The sequence below is a fragment of the Sceloporus occidentalis genome, unplaced genomic scaffold (assembly GCF_023333645.1).
Source record: "Sceloporus occidentalis isolate IW3139 unplaced genomic scaffold, rSceOcc1.0.p SCAF_368, whole genome shotgun sequence".
Taxonomy (NCBI): Eukaryota; Metazoa; Chordata; class Lepidosauria; order Squamata; family Phrynosomatidae; genus Sceloporus; species Sceloporus occidentalis.
Genome location: NW_028317348.1, coordinates 262,806 through 289,880, shown reverse-complemented (window position 1 = coordinate 289,880; position 27,075 = coordinate 262,806). Strand labels below are relative to the sequence as shown.

The window sequence follows — 27,075 nt, the reverse complement described above, 5'->3', positions numbered from 1 at the left end:
GTTTCTTTGGTGGAACCACATAAATGGTTTTATCCTATTGGATCTAGTAAAACGAATGTAAAAATAATGCACATAAAATAGCCCAACAATTTGTATTTAAGAAGAAGAAAACGTAGAGGTTAGCAGCTTGTCTAAGCATTTTCCGTTGGGTACTATTTGGTTTTTAAGAATAAATCAAGTTTTATAGTGGAAACAAATAAGCCAATAAGAGGAGGTTTTCAGCAGAAAGCTAATCTATACGGAGACCAAAATAAATTGTGTGAAGCAAGTTTTTGTTGTAAGAACGCGTTTTTAGAAGCAATCTTTTTAGATTACGGAGAAATTAACAAAGGCGTCAGGGAACCGAGTGAATGATATTTAGCAGCTGTGTAATGAAAGGTTACATTTAAACGCAACTTCAGTGTCTGAGCCAGAATTAAAATCCATAAAATCAGTGGTGTGAGAAATGAGAGAGATTATCGCGCCACACGAGTATCGAACTCTGGGTTAAATCTCGTTCCTCGTCGGGGTGAGAAGCCGTGTAGCACGCAGTTATCTATCCATCTAATTCCATGTGTGTGCTTGGGAATTAATATTGCTTTATCTTGAATTGTATGTCAACCAACACTTGATTCTTAATAGCAATGAAATGCAGTAACTAGTATTATCATCTGAGATTGTACCCCTCAAGTGTCTGAGTATATTCTACTTCCTACATGTTCATACTTAGCTCATGACGGCCAAAGCAATGTTATGTATTACATAATTGCACAGGCACTCTAATAGCCCCAATGGGTTAATGTCCATTTTCTGTCTTGGGTTACTGGAGACCTGGTAATCAATATTTGTCCCGATCTTTCACCAGGATAAGCTACACCCATGAAATTTCATGTTATTCCACATTACTCACAAGTAATTTGGCCATCGGCCAACGTAATTTTATTGATTTGCATACAGAAATAACCTTAAAAGGGAACTCCTACAGTTTTTTTGTCTGTTATTCCGTACGGTACCTGGTGTTGTGTGGTTCTACCTGGGTGTCCATGTCAGTCTCTTGAGTCTTAACAGGGCTCCAGCGTTGCCTCTCCCACCCAACCGTCGTACAAAATGATTGTTGCGCTGTTCCGAGTTCCATAGGGGTTCCTGGTAACGTATGGAGTGCCAGACGATCGTGGGTAGAGAAGTATAAAAAGCATGGGCAGGTTGATGGGAGTTTCCCCTTTTAAGTTTCTTGTTTAATTTACATATTATGATGGGTAAGGAATACAACCCGATTCCAAACAATGTAAAATGTATTGCAAACAAATTGCGGTATCATCTAAGTAGGTAAACCCTTTTGAAGCGTGTACATCTTTATTCCCTGTTGCATTTGATTCAGTTGTAGGTACTGAATGTTTCGTTTTTTCCCTATACCGTACTTTTAATATTCACTCTATAAATAAACTGCTGAGGGAAACCAAACGACCGTTTATGAGCCGAGTTAATATCTCTGCATTGTACGACGCCGGTGGAATACATTGGACGTGTGCATTATTTAGTAGCTGGCGTTCATTAGGCTGCTGCACTTTTTCTTTCATACATTCCTGATGATTTCATTGCATTTCAAGCAGTTTGTTTTTGAGTGATGTGCAGATGGGCAGATTTTCACGGTCGCTCATACTCCAGTAACTTAATATGTGTTTCAATGTCAAGTAGTCATAGTGTTAATTGTTTTTTTGCGTTTTTGAAATAGTTAAAGGTTAGGATTATTTTTTTTTTTTACTTGTTACTACTCTGTTTGAGATCACAAAGGTCTTCAGGGTTGATGAAGGGTTGGGTAAGCAAATACCGGCCAACAGGGACTTTTACACACGGTTACACGAAAAAATTACAGTAACATAATATGCTTTCAATGCCTTCTGGGGAAGGCAGAACTTTAGTACACAATTTATATCTATAACCGTACATAAGTAGTAGACGCCAACTTGTTCTGTAGCGTTAGGTCCTGGCTTTTGCCCGAGATGCGTCTGAGCGGAATTCTTTCTTCGGGCAGCGTTTGTTATTAAGGTCTGTTTCATAAAACCAGCACAGTATTAAGTAGATTAATATGAAGGTTGTTGTTGGATAATTATGTTTGAGTAGCGTTGAAAAATCCATAATTTCTGTAGTAGATTGAGTGGCTGTGGAGATGTATAGATCCTGCTTATTATGCTATTGACGTAGTTTAATTAGAGGGTGGGGGGGGTCAGCCTGTCAATGCTCAGACCATACACCGCATCAAATTGGTCTGCATGGCTGTCGTCCCAGAAGGAAAGATGATGAACAAGGAAGCCCGCAGCTTGCTGAAGACAAGCAGACTGAGGACATGGATTACTGGAACCCTGTCCTGGGGTCCGATGAGACCGAGATAAACCTATGTGGTTCAGATGGTGCCAAGCGTGTGCGGCGGCAACCAGGTGAGGAGTACAAAGACTAGCGTGTCTTCCCTACAGTCAGGCATGGTGGTGGGAACGTCATGGTCTGGGCCGGCATGAAGGCTGGCGACACTGGGGAGCTACGGTTCATTGAAGGAACCATGAATGCCAACATGTACCGTGACACGCTGAAGCAGAGCGTGATCCCCTGGTGGCAATAATAAAGAAACAAACATTTTAAGAGATGAATAGTAATATTAAGGAATCTTTAGCACAAATTCTATCCAATGATAATCCTTTATTAAAAACAAGAGGCTGAGCTCAAATAACAATATTTTGGGGAATATGTAAGAATTTAAAGTGCAATTTTGGAGCAAACTCATCAATAGAACATAGTAATTAATTTCTTCTGTTAAATTACCGTAATATTTCTCTAAAATCACCTTTGTGGTAATCGATGTAGCTCTTACCGCCTATACAGTTAATTTGCTTAATATACATTCTGCTGAAAGAGGACCCAGAATACCACGGAATTCATTAATTTCCGATGGCCGTTAAATGTCAGATTGCGAGACCTACTTCACAATGCAAAAAACATCCTGAGAAACCAGAATCACCTGGGAAATAAGCACTAGAGGTAAGCACTTTTAGACAAGGTGATGTAACGCTCTTCTGGCGAGGTATCTGTGTATTTTTTACCTGTAGCGATCCGTTCCTGAATACCATTTTATCCTAAGGGATCACTACAGCCGCCTTAAGGGCACCCAAATGTTAACTCAGCAGATGTGACAGAAGTGATATATTAGCTGCTCTCTAACGCTGCCTACATAAATGCAAAATAAATTAGCAAGTATTTGAAGGCTCATAACTTGACACAATTCATCAAATTTTGTCAGAGCGTAAAAATAGATCTTTAAATAGGTCACATATAACTCCGCGCTCCAGAGAGACCTGAAAGCTCGAGCGCGTTCCTTATTCTTCCAAGCTGTATTTCTAAATTCCGTATCTCTATCACGAGCGCCATACTATCTCCATGGGGTATTGGAATAGCGCCGTTTTTTGCATTATACAAAGATAGCTGTACCCCTAGATTCACGGTTCTAATGAATCTGTAACAAGGCACGACCTGTGGCTACAATAACCGGACTCTGAAGGGCACGGGACAGACGCGTTCCTCGCTCCACGCATCGTAATTCAGGTTCAAAAAACACAAGTCCATAAAGTTTAAACTTGCTGTTGAGCCAGAAGATGGCAAAAAAAAAACAACCTGAATTTCCAATCGTCTTTATAACCAGTTGTATAGAATCTACTATAGAATTTGAAAGCACAATCTCTGTATTTAGTTCCACATCTTCTGCTTTAATAAAGCTTCTTTTCTTCAAGTCTGAATGGATGATCTCTTGCTCTTTGTACTCATTTTAAGGAACGCCCTACGTGTAAAGTTATCCATGAATATAACAGTTTCAGATTTTATTTAGAAGAAGAAGAAGAAATATCCAAATCTTCCAGCTGACCCTTTTTAACTTTACAGTTGCAGTTACAATAAACAGTACCTTTATAATATACATATATATATATATATATAATATACACCGATCAGCCATAACATTAGGACCACCTGACGGATATTATGTAGGTCCCCCTTTTGCCGCAGAAACCGCCATGACCGGTCGAGGCATGGACTCCGCTAGACCTCTGAAGGTGCGCTGTGGTACCCGGCACCAAGACGTTGGCAGCAGATCCTTCTAAGTTCTGTAAGTTGCGAGGTGCAGACTCCATCGATGCATCCTGGTGCCGCATGTTCGTCAGGTAGGCGACGCATCCGGCCATCCATGTTTGGGGTCACTGTATATAAGGTGGTCAAACAAATTAGCAAAAGACATATTTTATCATTTTAAACTAAATCTATCATCGCGGAAAACAGAATATTGAAACACAACATATTTAGTTCTATTCAATTTCACATTTTTTATTATTCCAGAAACAGACTTGAGTATGAGTAAGTACTACGACTACTACTACCACTACTACCACTACTGCTACTACTACTACTACAACATGAGTATTACACAGGAGCAGAATTATTATAATTACCGGTATAATTCATTTCTCTGCTACAAGACGCATAAAGGAAGTGTAGGGGGAATTTAGAAAATCTAACGTCTGTTTTAGTGCCTGGAATTAACTAAAAGTAATGAACGGGAGAATTAATGAAGATGGCTTCTTCTGGATTATTCTGAAACCAAATCTCCACAAGAAATCAAATTAAATCCTCGTGTTGCAACGGCTGAAAGTACATGACTCCCAAGCTCGCTAAAAGCTCATTATCAACAACAAATGTACAAATTTATCTCCAAATGTAGAATGTGTCTGCATGCACACAGCTGTGACGATGACGTTTGGGTAGTATTCAGATTCAGATCCCAGAAGAAGATGTTTGCTATGCTGTACTTTTTCATCTAAGAGTTAATTTATCGTGGAACGGCATCCTCCCTGTATATTTTATATATATATTTGTGGATATTACGCATGCGGTATAAGATAGCGCTGTGACTTGGGTTGCACGTGGACCCCATAGACCCATAAACATAAGACCAACATCTATAAGCCGTGTACCCTGCGTTCAAATGGGAAGAATCTGATTTAACCAGAAGTTGAGGCTTCCATGGCAGGATTCGATAACAATCGTGGATCTCATGGCGCAAATGTTTACTGCAAGACTATGAATCGCTATCGCTTGCCCAGTGTTCTGTGTGTATGATTTAGATGTTGTTTTGTCGAGTGCTACACTTTGTGGGTTTTTCATTATTTCTTGTGCTGGTCCTTGCACATTTAGACCTAAATAAAAATCCTTAAGGGTGGAAGGAAACACCCGGGAGATGTCTATTTAGGACCAGAACATGTATGATTTCATTTATGCACATATATACACTGTGTATGTTTGTGTGTATATATTTGTGTATGTATATATATTTAATATATGATTCCTTAAATGTTTATTATTAATATCCCATTGCTCATAAATCTCCCAAACAATAGTACTGAAGCCCGGTACTGTGGTTCATTTCTAACAAATTTACCCCGTCCAGCGTCTCTTTTGTACGTGGCACGCATTTAAGCCAGAACTGCTGAATTTCCTGCTGTCGTAGTCAAGTGGACATTTTTATTTCCATGGCAACCGTGTTCTCAAAGCCTTTATCGCTATATACCAAGAGGCGGGGGCTCTCTTCGTAGGTACTGCTAATTAAAATGTTAGCAAGCTGTGTTCTTACATGTTCGATGTATCACACGTGGCTTACCGGAGACCCTTGCGATTAACAATACAAAGTAATTAGTGGCTCTCGACTTAGGGTGATGCAGGTTCTCTCCCCTAGGCGATAAGAAATCATAAAGCTATAAAAAATACTGGCAAATGCAAGCATATTCATCGTTTTTTCTTTTTTGTTATTTTTATACAGTCTGTATGTCCTGTTTAAGTGGAGATTACGCTTTATAATTAACCCTACTTTAGTTTATTGGGAGAAACGGCTACGGTTAGTACAGGGTAACAATTACCACTTTATCATATTCTAATATCTATACAGTGTGTTCCAATATCAGTTTGTAGTCCGGTGTGTTGTATTATTCTACAAGTCTGGAAAATCTCACAACCCATTGAACCGTCATCCAAACCCCAAAAACCAACCAGACGTAGGCAGAGCAGCTGCTGAACCTTTTACTGAAAATGGCAGTCTTTATTATTCCAAAATGCTTTTTGTACCACTCCATCAAATTGTAACAAAATGTAAAGACTGAGTGGCTATTGAGTGTCTCAGCCCAGTTAGATCGGTGGAATGGCGTTTGCAACCATTAATCTAGCTGTGTCTACAGATGGCACGCAAGTAAAAGTCTAAGGCTACAGCAGACGGCCATCATCAATTGGGCACATCACCGCCTGCCTCCAGCCAAGTTGTGAGCCTGGTCTTGCCCCTGCACGAGACTACAACCTGATCTTGTACCCGCATTTGTGACACAGTGGGCCCTTGTGGTCTTTTGTCTCTAGAGAGCGGGTTAGGGCATCGTGTGTGCGTGTGTGTGTGCGTGTGTGCGTGTGCGCGTTTCCGTGTTGGCTCTGCTGCTTCTTTATGTCCTTTTGTTTAAAATGTAGTCTGTTTAAATCCATTTACCTTTTCCATACGCAAAACAAATCATTCGACTTCAATGCTGCATACAACACAATCTCTGTCTAATCAAAAGCATCTCTTTTATACAATGTGGCATATTTATAAATAAGAGTATAGCAATTAACAAAATGCTACATTTGGAGCGATCTCTATCTCAGGACAAGCAAGTAATTGCTTTTGTAAATATGGACCATTGTGTTCATGAGAACCTTATCAAAAACCTCTACAGAAGCAAAATCTTAACTATAGAAGTGGGCACAGGTCATATTATACATATTATACATTATATACATTATATAATATTAGGCTGATAGGCTAAGTGGATATACCTTCTGTCTGGGGATGGAACAATTCTAGCTGAGTGGCCCAGTAATAGAGCATAGAAATGCATTAAAGGGGTATCCAATAATCATGAAAATGGTGTTTGAAGAACTTATTAATCTTGGACCTTCTGTCGAACTGCAAAGCAAAACACAAACAAAAAAATCTTCAGGTAGTGTCTAAAAAATAACTCGCAGCAGCCGGGGGGGGGGGCTGTTGCCTCCCATTTCCCTTGCCAGCTCCCCCCCCCCCCGTTTCAGTAAATTACAGGGTCGTTGCAGGTGTTTAAATGGCTTTTTTTATCTATATTTTCTTTTATCATCTCTTTAATGTGCTACAAGTGACCGGAGATTCTTTGGTAAATGTCTGTACAGTATCCCTGCATGAAGCTCTGTCATATAATTCACTGCAATCATGACTATCAATCTGTCAGCCGTGTTATTGGCGCTCCGTTCCCTGTGATTGATGAGTCTAGGGCAGAATGGGCAGGGTGTAGTCCTCAGTGGTCCTCAATATAACTCCCATTATCCTTCACCAGCAGATATAACAGATGGAATAATATTGTTGCTATTCCTGTTATATCTGCAGTAATGTTACAAAGTAATTTATATATATATATTAGTTTGTACTTACTATTTACAGAACTACAGTGCAAAATCAAATAAAAGAAAACGTATAACATAAGCAGATGTTCCTCCCCTGTCCTGTGTAAGATTGGACCAATAGTTTTATTACAGCTATAGCATTTACATGGATTACTTCTAACTATACGGCCCTGTGAAATCTATGTATGCTGTATAATTAAGAACTGCTTTGGTGGAGTGGCCGGAAGAGCTCTCAGGCTGAGGTCTTGGGCTAGATGATACAGATGAGAACCATGCAAAAAATTATAGTTGAAGAAATGGCCATCTGTGAGCTGACACTGCCTGCATGTTAATTAGTATGTAAATTAGGCAACACTTATTCAAAACGGCACGCGACACAATTTTAAACCATGTAAGTAAATTGCTGCTGCCAAAGAAGCCAAAATGTCAAACAAAGTACCGGTAGTTGCATCAGCTTTACGATTCACCGATCTTCTGCTGGTGTTTGAAGCGAGTAGAAACTCAGTTTAACAAAATTTAGATGTAATCTTTAAAATCAAAGGAAGCGTAAAGATTTATCCTCTGAATTGCAAAGGCTTGAAACCATAAGCATAAGCTCTTCACATGTCAAAAAATGTCGGTAAGAAGGCATCAAAAAGTGGCATAATAAGGTGAGGGACCCAAGCTCCTCCCACACACCATAACATACTTTGCACACGCGAACACTGTAACATACTAACACACACACACACACACACACACACATTAACCTCTTTATGCAAAAACACACAAACAGTAACATATTTACACTGATGCAGACACCTTAACATACATGCACACAGTAACATACTTTCACACACTAACACACAGCAAACTATTTACACACGCACACAGCAACGTACTTACAACCATGCTAACATACTTAAATGCACACACAGTAATATATTTACACACAGTAACATACACAGACACGCTAACATACTTATACATACACACACATACCCCCGCCCTCCTACATTTTGTTGTCCACTGGCTGTTGAAAGTTGTTCTTCTTCGCAGTCCTAACCTGCTACCTTAGTCTGAGTGCGGGGACTGAAGAAGCGCAGCTCTCTGGCCCAGCAGTATGTATGGCCTGAGGGTGAGGAGAGAAGTTTGGCAGGGTTGTGCTGGCGTTGGGGGGGGGGGGGCCCCTCTCACAATTACTTCGTTCCACCAATGCCACCAAGATGAGGATGACTTCTTCAGATGAGGCAGAAAAATCTGACGTCTGGATTTTGACTTTTAATTTTGTCCTTTAATACATTGGAGCGGAGCAGCTACGCCCTAGCAGTTGTGGTACCTGGTGGCTCAGCCTCCACTGCTAGGGTTTCCCAAGGATCAAATTGTTAACGTAGTAGTACTGCGGATTCTGTAAACTCAGCATGCGATGGGCATGAGGTTTGTGTAATATTAGAAGAACTCGTATGACAGAGGTACCTGTTAGATGAATCTTTTATTAGGAAATCCGCTATAACACTCAAAGAGAAGACAAAGATAAATCGTCTTTACTTTTTTTTTTTGCACAGCCTGTCCCTTTTAGGAAAAAATTTGTCAAGACAGAACTATTGCATCATAAAGCACATGACTTTTGCACTTGGCACACAAGTAATTTTAAATAATTGTTAATTGATCTATATATCACCATTCTGTTCCGCGTTGGTGTACAACGAGTAAACGGGACATAACTAGTGGTACATCACGTAGCGGTTAGGCCTTGTGTAAACACGCTTGCAGAATAGGTTTTATCTATTGAACCGTGATTACTAGCAGCTTGATTCACATCGTGACTTACGTGTGGTGATGCCAACGAGCGGACCTGGCTGATTAAGACACACTTGACACTTGTGTGCTCATTGAAGAACGCTAAGTGTTTTGCTAAGCATGATTCCAATTGATTCTGCTAATTAATAGCTGCCAATCAAGTGCGGCAGGCTTAATTTTATTGCACTTCTTTGAAATCCCTCTTATGTAAATTGCTTTTTCTTGTCAATGATTCTGGTCTAAGCTGGAGTGCAAAAATATAGAAAGACCATCTGGTTGTGCTGGACAGAAGAACTGAATGTAGTAGACATCGGGGAACTATACTGATTCATCCATACCACACAATTACCCCGGTGTGCCCTTTTCTGTCTTATACGTCGCTGTACAACAAACCTCAATCTGCCCTTAGCAGCTGGTGTGCTCTGTAATAATGAGATAATGATAATAACTGTAGCCGTTTTAAAGCAAAAGTATTCCAAGACTCCTGCGCGCCATCGCCGCTGTCCATGGTACTGAAGGATACCCCAGCGTGTTACATGTGGTGTTCTCTCACTACACTCTTGCTATGTATTATTCTTTAATCCTGTAGAATGTTGAATCATTCATATTTTTTACGGAAAGACTTGCCATGTGATAGAGCATAGGTTGTTACCATAGAAACTGCTGTTTTTATGTAATCAAACCTTCAGCGGTAAGAATAAAATGACAGATCTGTTATATATGAGCGTCCCAGTGAGTCATTTCCTTACTATAAGAATGGAAATCTTTTCTTAAATACAGAATTCACCTTAAATCGTTTGTACTTTAAAAAAAAAGATAATCCTCTGGTTTTACCCTGCTGTACCATAAAATATTGGTTCACGTTCATTCGGTATTTATTGTTAGACACCGCATTGGGTACCTTTTTTTATATCAGATTCCCTAAATATGGGAAGAACGTCTGTCACAATGAAGACAAATCTAAAACTCAAAAAGTGAAGAAATAAAGCGTTGGCAGCACGATTCCTAAACCTAAATCAAACTGCACGTTTTTAGCATTTGTTTCTACAGCCGCCTGGTAATTATATCCTACAAGTCGAAGTTGCGGCTGAAAACTTGTGAATATGAAATAATTGGTGCATGCGGAGCAATTTATCGCTACGAATATCAGTAATGGGTAATCATCCTCATAGTAAATGAAATATTACTTGATGTCAGTAAGGTCAATTGGGGTTTTATGATCCTGCATTAAGAAAGGGAAAATGCTAATATTACCGAGTTTGAGGCCTAACATGTAAGGAATTCAGTTAAGTTTCCTTGTCGGTTATTAACAATTGACTTTTTTATTTCTAGCTTAAACTACAGTGGAATGTGCCTGGCGTCCGATGGGCAGTTCGGTGGCTTCCTATCGGGCATGGGCCCAGCCCAGTTTGTCGGCCGCCAGACGCTGGCAACGACATCGATGGGTAAGTTACAAGGACATCATCCTAGGTTTATAGCACGGAATTGAATTACAGCAAATGAATTTATCTTGGTTCTTGGCTTTTATTGTAGGAGATGTTGAAGTCGGTTTACTGGAACGAAATGGGCAACTTGAAGTGGAAATTATTCAAGCTCGAGGTTTAACAGCAAAAGCTGGCTCCAAAACCCCACCAGGTAAATTAGCACAAAAAATATAATATGTCTGGTTTATTGAAAAGCTAGTATATTCTTTCTGATCCAGCATTCATTTAAAATTCAGGTCATAATATGATGTCATTTTCCTACACAACCTTTGGCTTTTCAACACAATTACTTGATAATAAATTCCAAACGGCATTTTTCCTTTGTTCTAGAGATCAGAAGAGAGATCTCTTCATAAAGGAAATGCATGAATGTGCGGCGTAGCAGCCCTTGATCTCTTTAAGATTGTTTCTGTTGTTCAATACACAGAATATAATGAAATGTGTGTACAAAACTGAAGGTTTTTATTCAGCAAAAATCTATATAAAACCCACAAAATGATATCCAGTTTATAGAATTGCTAGTTTTTCTTTTTTGGGACAAGCCTGTTTTAGTTTAATTTATCACAAAATGAGCAAATACCGCAGGAGTTCCTTAGCCCTGAGACCCTTTGCAAAGAGTGGGGACCCCAAGATAAGCAGATAGGGAGGTTCAGGTAATGGCTCGTTGCGTTCGGTTCTGAGCGTAAAGGGAAATCTTAATTGTCCCCAAATATAAGTGCTGGGGTGGGATGGAGACCGATATTGATGGGCAGAAACTGTAGTGAAATGTATAAGATTATTAAGGTATAAATCACCTTCCACTTGAAATCTAACAAAGAAACACCAGAAAAAAATAGTATTTTCCCGTTGACAATCTTCTCTGTCCAGGGGATTTGTCTCTGTATATAACTCGAGCCTTTCTGTATTCCTGGTTTCATTAGCCGTTTGCGTGTAACGTTGTATTAGGAGGTCATTAATGTTTCAGCAAAGCACACATTACTGATACAACCTTGGCACACAGTAGCAATATTGCTCTTGCCGGACTTCAATTAACGGATTAACGCATTTTTGTCTATCTGAACACTACATGTGTGATATATATCATATCGTTACACTGACTTAAACTTAATTCACTCTACCAATCAGCAATCATAAAAAAAAATATCGGCTACCACAGGCGTTACATTTGCCATTACTTTTGCTTTTCAGTAAAAATAAAGAGCTCAGCCCCTATATGTTTAATGTTTGGTCTTTCTAGAGCCAATATCAAACATGAAGCGGAAAGTTAATTGGAAAAATTATTTATCAGGGATTAGTTGTTTGCCAAATAAATGTCTGTCTTTAGCTTATGGAGCTCGGGGGGGGGGGGGCCTTATGTTATTATTGGAAATTGGGCCTCGACTGCAGCCGTTTTCTCATTTACTTCAAATAACTTCAGTGAATTCAGCTTTTCCCCACAATGTTGCTCTGCTACTTTAAAGAATGTATTAAAAATCTAATGTCTATGTAAATGTGAACGCTAACGCCTTGGGCAAAAAAATAAGAATTTGAGATCCTGCAATTGCTAATTTCCATCTTTCTGGAACTCCTCTTGTCGATAGCGGCTGGTTAGAGAAGTCTACATATGCTTTAGCCAGGACACTCGAGAGATCTTTTAATAACTTTGGATCCTATCAGATCCCATGGATTTGTCTAATTTTACTTTGGAGAGTTAGATCTTTTTCCTCTTTAAACGTCTTTCTCTTTTTTCTAACTGATGTCCCTTCTTCTGTAAAAACCGGACGGACGTTTATTTAGGCTTTTATATTTATAATAAGATGTTAGATAATACGACATTATTTATATAAGTCCCTTCTAATTATTCATTGTTTACTTATTTCTTCCCTTGCATATCTAAGAAGGGTTTTATCACCTTTTTGTTAACCTGGTGATTTTATCCTTTGTGTGCTTTTAATATTTAATAATGCAGTTTGCCTCCTTAAGCTTAGCTTTATATTTGCTCTTAATAGTCCAAAAGAGGGACTGTCATTCCTAAGAGGGACATTTGGGAAGTATTGTAGTGAAATACATTTTAGCAGCATTTCATACGGTTAATCAATGCAACAATATGGGATCTTGGGTAAAATGGGGGGGGGGGGGGGCGTTCCCACTGATTACTCCACAGAGGGTACTACCGGAATATTGAATACTACTAACTATGGGACAAAGGAGGAGGCCAATATTTATATAATTTGGGGATTAGAATGAATGTATATTTAATGTATAATACAGCTTTTTCTTTTCTTCCACAACGCTAGTATAGAATACAAAATAAGTATCTGAAATGTCAGCAATTCCTTCAGAAACCAGCATTCTTTGATTTTTAGGTATTTCTTCTGGTTTGCAAAGGACTGTTCTTTGTGACTCTCTTGGGTAGATCAGAGACCAAACATTAGATTTCTATGTAGGCAATTTCTTGTAATCCAATGAAATAGTGTAAAATCAAGTTATCTGCTGTGTTTTTATTTTCCATCTAACGCTGTCCATATGCCGCCTGCCCTGAAGTCGGTAAATCGGATCATGTGATAAAGCGTTTTAATATTCCCACTCTCTGTTTTCCAGCTGCTTACATAAAGGTATATCTGTTAGAAAATGGAGTTTGCATTGCAAAAAAGAAGACTAAAGTTGGTCGGAAATCCTTGGACCCTTTGTATAACCAGGTGCTCGTGTTCAGTGAAAGCCCACAAGGCAAAGTATTACAGGTGAAAATGGAACTTTTTTATATTCCATCATTTTAGATCGCACATATAGCATATGAATAATTGTGTATGGATTAGTATATATTTGTGTGTATAGGATAGGACCCATAGGATATAAATCACCGTTTTTAAAGGTGCTGTTCCGAAAAATCCTTCCTAGTATTTTAAATCACGCGAACCCTTCCTAGGAATAAGTCTTTGATCCTTTCACAAAGTAGAAACCCCCGTGCAGATATTATGGGGTTGAGCTGTAACAACACTGCTAGATTTTTTGTATCATTACAGAGTTTCCATTGTTGTGGGAAGTTTGTTTGTTGTTGAGGTCTTTGAGCCACAGTGTAATAAAATGGGTTTGGTTAAGAATACGCTATGTGCGATGTTTTAATTTGCAGTTTTTGGACCACAGCCTAGGAGAGCATCTTGAGCCAGAAACCTACTTACTGACCTAATGGATCTTCTCCGTATGAGGAGGTTTCCTGGCAAACATGGTGCTCGTGGTTCAGAGTCTGATTTTAACCCAGCACCACCGTCCATTTTCTGTTTTATGTTGCAGCACCCAGAGACTTATTACATTAACCAAGTCACATTCTGAGAATTGTTCATTAAAAATAACCTCAATTATCTCTTTCATTCAATATTTTATGTTGTACTTTTCTTGGCTAAGTAGTCTTCGGATGGAACCTTGCTTGTTTTCGGGCAGATTAGGGCTAAAAATGTAGTGTCCTTTTGTATTTAAAAATGCACAGGTTGTGCTAATTGCAGTTGTTGAACATTAAAAATAAAACTGCAATGTTTTTGGCACAAAAATCTTAAAGATATTCGGTCTCTCGGGGGAATCGGTAAAAAGGATAACATGCCTTTGTTTTGTAATATAAGTGAACTTGTCGGTGTTCTGACCTCGTGTTAGAGGTATATTTATACCGAGGCATTTAACAGCAAAAAATGCTGCCCTGTCCTTTCTCTTCAAGAGCTGTATAAATTACTTGAAAACAACATCCCCAAGAAAGCAATTAGTACTTAAAATCTATTGTAGCCGTTTCAAAGTTCCCTGAACATCACTACAGGAGTTGGCACGGCCTCGTATCCCTAACCAGCCTTCCACCGCCGGATCGCTCCTGAATACATAAATAGGTGCTTCGGATAATAGGTTCTTCTCTTGGCAGTCAAACAATGATGAAAGGTACAGAGGGTCATACAGTAGACAGATTCATTTGGAAAGTTACTATTCCAGTATATCCTTATATGTAATACCAGGGTTGTACTTTCTTTTTCACACAACTGTAGCTCAAAAAGTCACATAAAAATTATTGGTAAGGTCCTGCTCCCTAGCCAGGCCTCTAACCCCATGCCTTAAAAACAAAATTGTCCCTTCTTGGCCACTTGAGATTGTGTGTGGTGTGTGTGCGTAGTGTGCGTGCGGTGTGTGCGTGAGCACGAGCAACTAGGAGGCTGGCAGCATAATAGTCTTTCTCGATTTTCTGGTTTATACTTTTTAAAACTGCTGGTTTTTTTTATTCAGGTTTATAATCCCATTATAATCAATATTTATGTGATTTGAAGAACCACGTGTTGCCCGTACCCTGCAGATAATATAGCCTTGATTGGTTTAACTGGATTTACTTTTAAATCAAGCAACAAAAAGTTTTCAAGCATACATTACATTTAGACATCGCCACAATGTTACAGTGCATTTTCTTCTTTAAATGTGTCTTTATTTAGTTGTAATGTGTTACATCGTTCATATTATTTAAAATTTAAGGCATCAAAATGCTTTAATTTTTATCAATGTTATTTTTCTATACTTTATATGTCAAACAGGCATGCAAATTATTTGTGTTGATCCAGTTGGTTGCAAACCAGAATGTTTTTTCCAACTCGCCTTTCTAATTGTTATCATATTCCTTAATATTTTACACGCATTTCCATGTATGACATATCTTATGTTTTTGAAGGTGATGGTGTGGGGGAATTACGGAAGAATGGAAAGGAAACATTTCATGGGAGTAGCAAGAATACTTCTAGAAGAACTTGATTTATCGAGCATGGTAATTGGATGGTACAAGCTCTTTCCAACATCTTCGATGGTCGATCCATCAACGGGTCCTCTTCTCCGTCAGCCTTCACAGCTTTCTTTGGAAAGCACTGTTGGACCTTGCTGTGAGAGATCCTAATAGTGATGTATAGGACCAGTGTCGTCTTTTTGATTTCCCACTAGAAAGGCTTTGTTTGGATTTCTGAGCTTGAACGTCCTGCATGTTTGACCAGTTTGACTTCTGGAAGCTGAACGTAACCAAACAACCTTTTGAGAGAAGGAGTGTTTTCTTAACATGAGTCTAAGACCTAATTGTAAAATCATACAAATACCTCTAATCTCACTTTGTTTGATGTCTTCTCTATACTGGAATCTAAGATTAAGAATTGTTCAAGTTGCAGCATTGTAAAGGAAGGTATTTTCATAGCTTTCTATCAAGAACTTTTTAAACTTTCCTATTACTGTTGCCTACAAGTGTTTATTGGATGTGACCGGAATACAGTATTTAAACAATAGTTATATATATATATATAATAATTTATTTATTGAAAACTCAGTTTATGTTTATCACGGACGAACTTTAATTGGGAATAATATTTATTGTACAGTAAATTATATTTCTGATTTTAAAACTGTGCCAATCTACCAGAAAGTGTCTTTACCACTTGGGCAATGCAGTTGAGAAATCACCTGAATGGAATATATACCTGAATTCGTAGGGGTAGTAAAATAGATAGTATCGGTAATTTGTTCAGGGAAGTGCTTTTATTAAAGTGCTGTTGACCAATATAAATTTAAGCCATTGTATACCAGCATATAGTTTAATGAAATGTTACATAATTTAATAATAATCTGCATTTTAAGCATGCTTTATAGCATTATACGACACATCTTTGTATTTTAGAATACATATATTTTGAGTTATATATTGCGAAACCATTGGCTAATTTGCAAAATTAGAATGATAAAGAAATGCACTTTTTTTTTTTACATAAGAGATATTGGTGCCACTTCTGAATTCGATTGGATATGCCAAAAATAAGTACTAAATATTGAAATATTCTGAAAATCCAATAGTAAAATATTAAAATTTAAGAAAAATGTTCTTAATAAATATAACAGAATTAAAGACAAGAAATGTGCTTTCCAAATAAAATTGCATTTTTATCTACATCAACATAATCATATTTTAATGGAAAGGGTAAATGTATTATAGTGTAGTTCACACAAGCTTCCAGACTTGACTAGCAAAAAATTGCATAAATAGTAAAGTCTAATATGTTCTGCTGCTGTTTTATTAAATTCCCAAATACCAAAATTCTACATCATGCTTGTAAAAGAAATATTGACTTAATGTATATAGTTTTCAAAATGTTATATCATTCTATTTAAATATATGTTTGTTTATTAGTTATGCATAAGGTCACTTTTGCGGCTGTAACACCCGTTGACCAGAGACGCTGGCATGTTCTAACCCTGATAGTAGAGTCCAGAGCTCTCCTTCCACAAAATATTACTTGTTTGTGTCATGATTTCAAATATTTATCATTGTGTATCAGTTTTATGTATTTATGCTCACAGGTAGATCTTACATTAACAAAGCTAGCATGTTTGAGCTTTGTAGTATTTTCATATTATTCCATTTTAAAAGGGAATGTGCAATGACCTGTAGCTAAAACATATTTTTTTTTCTAGAAATGAGTACATCACATGTGTATAATCTACGGCATGAGCATGAGTTCACGTTGATCCAAGTTTAAAGATACAACACTGACTTGAACTGGCTACGGCTTTGTCCCATCCAAAAACAATCTATTAGAAATCCGATTTCTGGAATTACCAATGAGTTTTGAAATTCCATGAATCCGTTAAAGGCCGCGTAACTATATGCAGTTCTGAAATTCATCCAAAATGGACATGGATTGCGGTAACTTGTTACTTTTTGCCATTTCACCAGTAAAACTCATGACAAAGTTAAAAGGAAAGAGATACAAAGCTGAGAAAGCTTACAATTTTCCACCAGCTAGGATTAAGTGCTGACATCAGATTAATATTTATTACAAGGGGACGCTCTTTGTAAATAATTTTCTCTTTACTTGACACTTAATGTTTTCTTGATTTTTAATTATTAAGCATGGATGATACCTTGTTTCGCGCCTAAAAATGTAGGGGGTATAATAAATTGGACACCCAACTCGATAACGAAAGTATGTCTGATAATTGCAGTATTATTAATTATTGCATATTAATCCGTTAAAACATTTTGCATGTAAATTTTAGACCTTTTAGAAAGCTATCTATTGTAAGGAATAGCAAGGTATCAGCTCAGTAGATTTTTATAAGGGACTATTGTTAGAGATTAACTACAAGTAAGATTTTACTATGTGTATAAAATACAAAGCTTTGCTGAGTTATTAGAATTTTTTTTTGTTACTTGTACGTGAAGAAGGTAAAATATAAGATATATGGAAACGGCTTTTTTGGTTAATTGTATTGACGTTGCATTTCCACTTCTCTCTAAATGAATCTTGATAGAGTTCCTAGAAATCTGGAAGTGGAATTGTAATTTGAAGGGCTAACTAATCCGAATGCACGCCGAGGTCAATGCTTTATTCTCTCTCCTCTTCCGCTGCCGTCTATGGTGCAGTTACATGTGATTTTTTTTATTTTTTTTTAAATGAAGAAATCTGTTTAGATATTTATATTTTATATAAACCAGACAGGGCCTGATAACCAATTGGTTGTTGGAAACCGGTACATAATACATAAGTGTTTCGCAACTTGTGGCCCATTTATCACCAGTGGTAGTTTTAATGAAGCAATCATCTAGCGTTAGTAGGCATACCTTTTGGGATAAAGGTTGATTATTAAAATAGTAGAAGGATGAAGGTATAACGCATCCACAGGGTTAGCGTGGCCTCTGAGCAATTATGTTGATCAGACCGTATTCAGCTTAATCGCTCAGCTTGGTTGTAAACCTTGAAATATGATATGGCAGCTACATTGTCTGTTCTTGTATTTATTTGTTGGAAGGGAGAAGTCGGATCTCCTTTTTACTTAAATTACTGAAAACCTCTTGTCAAAAACATAGTGTAATGAGTGCAAATCCTTCACAATCCTTCTGTTGGTAGTTATAGTGGTCCTTAATCCAGAATAAGGGGGGAAGCTCACGTTGTGAGTGCACTCCGTTCTTAGATATGCCTGTGACTGAATTTGGCCAAATAACTAATGTCAGGAGGCAGTTTGGGGTTATATTACCAAACAACTGGATTGCAAATGACTGGGGCAGTTACACCAACCTACTGTCCCAGACTGGCCTCTAGGAAATGCGGAGGGGGCATGACTGTCCATTTAAACTTAGAACCCCAGTGTCATTTAATAGGAAAACGTTATAATGAAACTTCTAGTCCACGGTCATATTTGTGCCACACATTTATCACACATCCGATTCTATAATAACATATAGTGAACAGATGTATTCATTTTAACATTCATCTGGGCTACTCTGCAGTTACTGCCATCGATGAAATGGTTAAACAGTTTATATAAAAAAGCAATAATACATTTTGCTAATACAACGTCATCAGTTTCTAAATGTGTAGGCTACAAGCAGAATGCTAACGGAAGTGTTGTATTTTATCCAAATATAGCTACACATGGTTTTATTTTTATATTGTGAATACCGTAAACCATATGCTTTTGCTACTATTTTAACATTCTGTCTCTAATTTCGTAGTGGTGATTCTTTAGTCGTATAAACTGGCAGTCTATAGCGGCGGGTAAGGTTAGTGTCTGCTGTGTTTCTGTCAGCACAGGGTTAACCGTGTGTATTAGCCATTTCCCTCTTGGAAAAGACGTGATCTGGACCTAGTAGAAATATGTTAATTAAAATATTACGTGCTTATTTTTCTGGTAAGACATTTAAGTTTGATGACAAGAAAAGGTGTATCCCAACTTGAACTTAATGATTACAATAAATGATAGCAAGCCGTGTTCAGTCATTATGTAATTTACAAAGACTTTTGAACCTTTTCAGCTGAAAAGAAGCCAATGCGTTTATCAAAGCCAATACGCGACGGTCAGAAATGGTCTGGCTGGGTCAAACCATGGATCCTTGGTTCCGGCCCAGGCAAACCGTGTGTTGATATGAGGATGCACGTGTGTGCAATGGTTCTACGCGGTCACATTGGCCTTCTAGTATACCGAGTATTAATCCATGGTGCTTCATGGCTAGCCCTGGATGGGATACAGCCAAATAGGAAAGTAAAAAAACGGAAGCTTTGTTTAGGTTAAAAAAAAAAAAAAAAATAGGAAACAGGGAGTTGGAGATTTCGGTAGTCATTACTTTAACGTTTCAATGATTTCCTCAACTGATTTCCTGAACATTCAAATGAAGCCTGAACGTCCAGTAAAAAGGTTTCTTCATGCTCGGGATGTTCAGCGCAGCCACTGCTGTAAAGCAGCACTTTTTCTTTTTTGTCTTTTAAATGCTTTGTCGAACGTAATGGTTCTTAATCTCAGACAGAAACTGCCTCCGTTACAACACTTAGCATGATTAAATTCCATTATTAAAAGTACCTATAATGTGTGCTTTTGATTTTCAGAATATTTGTATGTAAGGGACAATTTTAACTCAGGGAAGCAAAGATGTCAGGCAAAAAGTGAAGAAATCCGTATGCCAATTTCCTGCCATAAAGAACCCCTACCTCTGCTCCTTAAAAAAGCTGCCGGACCCAGCTTTCGCCAAAGGGAAGGGACGTCTGAACAAATTGAATAACTTAATGCCTGGGAGAAATCATTAAAATCCAGAGGACAGGAACTTAAGACGGCTTTTCTCGTGATCTACAGGTATGGTGGATTTCTGACACATATTTTAGCTGTAAGAATGTAGTTTTATTAACAGTCCTGAACGGTGAAATGTGGAAATCTGCTTGAATTTCAACCTAACCCCCTTTATCTGTAAATATTGAAATGTGTAAGTTACAAACAAATTCATAGGTTTAAGACAAAGTAGCCACTTGATTTTCCTGATCATAAATATATATATATATATATATATATATATATATATATATATATATAAGCGCAATTATTATTATTTATTGTTTTATATAGCACCATCAAGTTCCATAGCGCTGTACAACGGGTGGACAGGACATAACAAGTAGTATGTAAAATAACAATTTGACTTACAGAGACAACAGGTGAGGAGGGCCCGGCTCAGACGAGGTTACAATTGTTGTTCCCTTGCTTTTTCGGAAATTTGAATAAGAAAAGGAAGCTTACTCTTTGCCTGTGGTCGTTTCCAAATTAAATTTGGTGTTATTTCTGTGCTGTTCCTATTATGTGCCAAATTGGGATGTATGAAATCGTTGGCAAATGCTTTGGAAGCAGTATCTGTTTATATATCGTTTTTCAATGGTTTGTTAAATTTGCAATATATATATTGTGTTCACATGTGTATTAATTACACATTATGTTTATGTGCTGTAGGGAACTGCCTCAACACACATTGTAGAAAACTGTACTGCTATCGGTTTAAGAAATGTATTATTTTACAGTTCCATAAAGAAAAGCATGGCTTATAGCCTTATTTTTACATTAGTTCAAAGGAATCGAATATTTTTGAATATCTAGTAAAGCAAGCTGCTCTGTTAACATATTTCACTCCGTTTATTGTAATTCATGTCATGGCTCCATAAATGACCAGAGTGATAACCGAGTTACAAGGCAGCCCCAAACAGGTTTTTATAAGCAGGACTTGTTTGTATTCTGCCCGTTCATCCCTGATGATCTTTGTCAGTCGACATAAAGCGTCCTCTTAATCATTGATATCCTTGGAGCTTTCATAGGGCAGTATTGTACTTTGTTAGGCTACAGCGGATATACAACTTCTACAACAGTCTACTTTTAACACAAGTATCAATTTATATTTATGAATTACGGAACAGTCAACAGAAAATTTTTTATATTAAGCTATCGCCATCCTTTAAATGACTGAGTTAAATATTTTACTATCTGTTTGCCAAACATTAACAACTGAGTACAATAGACCAGGGTTTTATTTGTATTAAATTGATAAGGGTTGTTTGTAATGCCACCAATGTAATAAAATTACTGTCTATTAATTAGTGATCACATTTATAAACCCATTGTGTCATATATCGTTTACATCACACAGAATCCTTGGATGTGAATGAATTGTATGTTTGTTAAAAAAACAATCCTAAAAGGTAATTTTATTATATTTTTGTTTTTATGTAGTCTTAATTTAAACTATTACAAGAAAAGCAGACTATAAATCCCCAGGAAAACTGCTCTGTAGAAGTAATGTTTTTATTCAGTACAGTATACTGTGGTCACATTGTATCACTCTAAGAAATGTCTGCTCTTACATCCAGCCCAACAGAAATCACCGATTATTTTTTATATTACTATTTAAATAAACTGGAGAAAACCATGATAAATGTGTTATGTTTAGGTGTAAGACATCTAGAATACAGCAAGTCACCCAACTATTCTATGGGCAAGGGTTTCAAGCGCTAGGAATCCATTTTGGTTTTTAAATGGGACGCTTGTATCACACTGACCATATCACGACCATAACACACTAAAGGCATTGTCATTTTTACTGAGTAATCGTTGGATCATTTTGTGTGTCCCTTTCAGACCTGTGCTAAATAAAGGCCCACTTATGGTGATCTTTGAAGAAGTAGCATATATAGAAACAAAAACCACACTATGATTATAGGCGATTATAAACTGCCTTTATTTTCTACGGGGTTTGTTTGGTACTTTTGCAGAAATAGCAGGACACAGCGATGAAACGTTTGAACTGTGTTCATGGAAAAACCTAGCATCTATCCTTTACTTTGCTGGAAAGAGTGAGCAACATGTTACAATTAAATGAAAATCGGTGGGAGTTATGTATGAAAAGCGATGAGGTTTTATATAAAAGCAATAGAAACCTATGGAATGTTGCTTGACTAGAACAATTTATTGGTTGCTATGAAGCTGAGTTTTAAAACTTTGCACAGAATTATCTTTTCACGTAACCCCCCGATGTACCTGAATATTTTCATGAGAAGACCTTGAACTGCTTTAAGTTGAATTTTTGACATCTTTTGTGCCAACGGCATCTGTTGTGATTTGTGCGTCTCTGGGTACCTTCTAATTATGTTATTATTTAACTGCCTTATTAAACGGTCTTGTCTACCGCGGTGTATTCCACCTCTGTATACTCATCACAGTGAGATTGTGTGGAATGGATAGTAACTGTATTGTATATATTCTATGGAACAAATAAAGTTTGTAATTATGTATGTTATGTAAAATCCAATCCATGTGTTTCAAATTAAGGAATATATCATGTATTATTTGACTAAAAACCAGTACTCTTCATTTTAAATCACTGAAACGGACCAGATTTCTAACAAACGTACCATTCTTTTTACTACAGAAATTGTTTCTTTAATAATGTTCATTACCAAATTCCACCTCTCAGGGGTTAAATGTTAAATCAAACTTGAAAACAGCCACATTACGTATCGGAAACCATTTTAAAAACATACATTTTGCTTTGTTATTTTTTTTTTTTAAGCCATTGATCCAAAGATAAATAATTGTATTTTATCGCTTTATGCATAGAGCTTTTCTTTTTTTTTTCTACCAAATATTGTGTTTTAAATATTTCCAGTAGCCTTAATCTGTTCCGTTATGTTTGATTTAAGATTTTTAACAATGAAAATCGAAGAAAGAAAAAAAAAAAGTACAATATACATGTAGCCCAATGACCAGCTGTTACTAACGTTAAAAAGCATGGATGATTTACAATTTTGTTCAGAAAAGTGACAGTGAGAAATATGATTTTTAGTACCACCACTTAATATTGTCAGGTGCATGTAGCTCTTGGTTTGGCCTACAAAGTAGATCGTACCGTGCATATCAAATTGTAATATGTTTAATGTAATGTTTGGCTTGCAGTATTCGGGGCTTCTAGCTAAATACTGCATTTGTATACATGGAGAAGTTATACAATACATGATGTGCTATTTTACTGTCCGTAGAATCAATTCAGAAGCCGTGTAACGATTGAATAAAAAACTAATTGTTAATCTTGAGGTAAACTGTTCTTATTAGATGCAAAAAATAAAGACATTTTTTTAGTTTAGTTGATTACTGTGTTTTTTTTTTCTTCCATGTAATATTATTTTACCTCCATGAATTCAATATAAAATCATGTTAATATAAATCATTCTGAAATTAGAAAACAATGTTGTTCCTTGGGTTAATGTTTACATTAGACAATATGTTTTCCCGCGGTTTTCAGTTTGTCAAAGTGTATCTTATCACAAAAAGTTACCAGGGATAATCGTTTTAAAGGATAGACTCGTTTCCAAATATTTTGTGGTATGAGCTTTGGTTGTAATATCTGTAAAGTATTATCTAGAGGTGTGCCCAGAGTGTCTTTAAATCTGAGGAGACGCCAAAACGTTTTACAAAAGAAGAAACCTAAAAACCTTTGAACTGGCTGTGGGGAAAAAAATGGCGACAGATCCATATTACGATATTATTTCTGTTTGTGTCACCAAGGCTGTTGCTCGACAATAAGTAATACCAATAGAACTCAACAATACTTTACACGGCTTATCTTTTCATAACTTTACAATCCATTGACAAGAAACGTGGTGCGTAACAGAAAGCTCACCTTTTGATTACTAGATATTAGAAACAGGACAGGGTACTCTAGAGCGCAGTATATGAAACTTGTCCCAGGGGTAGGCAACAGCAGGCTTTGTGGTGAACATTTCACCCAATTAAATTAATGAGATTTCTCATCAATAGACTATGTGCCAAAACCCACCTTGTCCATAAGTAAACATTTCCAAGATCTGTATCTAAATGTAACATTTTAATCCCAGTCCGAGTGGTCTGTGTGCTGTTTGACCTAACGCTACTCCAAAAATTAAAACCTTTGCTATTTGCTGTAAATGAATGAGTTAAATATATTGCAGACATCTCATTATTTGTGTGAATACCGGCTACGCTGTTCTGCAATAGTGAAAAGGTAAATGCTGTTCTGAAAATATTTATGATGGATAGAAAATCCTTACAAAAATATAAAATAAGATTGTGACCTTAAAGATATTATTATTAGCTCTCATTCACAATATACGCCATACCCCGGTTATCAGTTGCTTAGCAACCCTTGACGACCGTTCAGAATCTAACAGCATGCGTGTTCATGTGATGATGGTTTAAAAAACCTGAAGATGCAAATCCAAAACTATGATTCACATAAAAAGCACTCTTTAGAATTATCACTCATGCTGGTGCGTTTGTCGAATTCCTTAAATACATAACTGTCCGGCAAAAGCGCTTGCAGGTTGTGTCTGCCCGAAAAGGCTAGTCAATTGCTTTGCGTTTTTTCATATTTTTCATTTTTTTCTTAATTTTTAATGCAAACAAGCATTTGTGTTCCAAATTTACTTATATATTTCTTTAGATCGATCAGGATTGCACCGCCCCCCCCCCCCCCAGATAGACTGAGGCTTGGTCCATGAGTAGGGATAAAGAGGTCCCCACACGCAGGGGTTGAGCAGAATCCCCCAATGTCGCATTGTGTGCCCAACTACATTTCCCACATATATTCCCTAGTGCTTAACCAGAAGGCATGCAAATGATTTATCGGTCTGTGGCCACTTGGACAGCTTATTTAAACAGCCACCATTACAGACGATTTTCCCCAATAAAGCCACAATCCCCCCACTGCCCGCTAAAGCAAGGCAGCTTCCCGGAAAAGTTCCCAAAAATGTGAAGTACGGGTTAGCATTTCTCCCAATTTATTTTGATTTCAGTTCGGCGTTTCATAAAAACATTGCAGGATGCAAAGATTCACTGTGCATATTTATAGAGACTCGTCTGATATTTGCTTTGCATTATTCTCCCATACGCAAAAGATCCTCCTATTTTTAACTAAACCTCAAACAAATATCACAGTTCAAGACCAGCGTAATCCAATCCTATCTACGTTATAAAACATACGCAGTGAAGAATATGTACAGCCCACCCAGATATTCTTACCCTCGCCTTGTTGCTCTTAAAGATCGTTAAAGCAGAAAATAGATTGTCTCTCAAGGAATCAAATGATATGTGACACTTTTAATCATCCGTAGGCAAACGTGTTGCTCTGACAACCTTTATTGAATGGGTTTCAAGAATCTATTACCAAGAATGCAACATAATTGACTAACCAAAATTAGACCTCGCTCAGAGATTGACCTCTGACCTACTGTTACGCCTTTTCCAATCGCTGTGCGTCTGTCATAGGCAAACGGAACAGCGGAAGGTAATTATTCCTAAAGACTGTAACATGTAGCCAGCAATCTTGGTAGTGTGATTGTTGCTTTGTCTCTGCTCGCATGTTGCCATGGGGACCAACACTCCATTGCAAAGGGGAAAGGAGAGCAAGGGCAGGTTTAATGTAATTCAGCGTTCAGCTCCACTTAAACAACTGCATTTGGCATTAAAGGGACATTCCAGCCATCCTATGCATTTTAATGTATATGACAGCTGTGTGGTCCCATTACATTTTTGTGGTGTGGATTTTAAAGAATCTTCCTTATGACCCCCCCCCCCGCTATGTTCTGTGTCCTGTTCAGCCGAACACATCTCCATTTACATGATATACCTACATTGGTTCAGCAGGCAGGGGTCTTTTCAGACTTGCGTGTGCATGCATGGAAATCGATCCCATTCGACGGGCGCACTTTCCCGACACTGATTGTTGGAGGAGGAGGCCAGCTGTGGGGCTGCAGCACCTACTGTTACTTTAAAAGCAAATTATTTAAAGAATAACATTTACAAACAAACTATTTTTTAGTGAATATGACCCATATGTAGACATGGATGACAAACCAGGCATACTTACAAGAAAGGCACAATAAGTCATCTTTTGGCCCCGTGAAACTGTCCCTTTACCTCGACTATTTACATTAGACAGCGACTGCCTTGCACATTTTGTTTTGGGGCGTAGCCATAACTAGAAATCACCCCATTTCTGTAACAAATACCTATAACCCCCTTTTCTCAAGAACAATTTACAATATGGAAAAAAAATACGTGGCCCCAACATCGTTAGCAAAATGTCATAAATAAATTGGTCCGCTGAAAACTGTCAAATCCTATGCGGTAACTGGCTTTCTTCTGACATCATTAGCGGAACACAAACATTTTGACAGAAATCTTCTTATTGTTTCCTGCCTCATGTGTGGGTTGAATGAGCGGTGGGCTATGTTTTTATGGATACACGACTTATACAAACTGACAGCAGGTAAGAGTCACTTGACCTACATCCATTGTCTGTTATTTCACGGTTATGAAATTTTGGTTGCAATAACAGCTATGGCTCTTTTGGTGGCTGTTTAATAGAAAAACAAAAAAAAAGGCTATTTTGAAAGGCCTGCCAAGCGAATTTTGAAAAAAAATCAATGTTAACACAAAAAAGCAAACAGATTGATATTTAAAAATGTTATCCTTTCTCTGCAATTTGGTGTAGCAATTGCAGAGAAAGGACCCCAGAATGCCACTACAAGGTACCATG

General features: G+C 37.5%; 1 protein-coding gene across 1 annotated transcript in view; it reads left to right on the top strand.

Annotated features, from left to right (window-relative positions):
• The window catches only part of LOC149273556 (regulating synaptic membrane exocytosis protein 4-like), a 35,547-nt gene extending 19,935 nt beyond the window's left edge, over positions 1 to 15,612 (top strand). Inside the window, exons 3-6 of the mRNA XM_089506175.1 lie at positions 10,573 to 10,685; positions 10,774 to 10,875; positions 13,305 to 13,444; positions 15,394 to 15,612. Coding sequence (XP_089362301.1) covers positions 10,573 to 10,685; positions 10,774 to 10,875; positions 13,305 to 13,444; positions 15,394 to 15,612 — 574 coding nt within the window. The remainder of the gene's footprint in view (positions 1 to 10,572; positions 10,686 to 10,773; positions 10,876 to 13,304; positions 13,445 to 15,393) is intronic.
• The last annotated feature ends 11,463 nt before the right edge of the window (positions 15,613 to 27,075 follow it).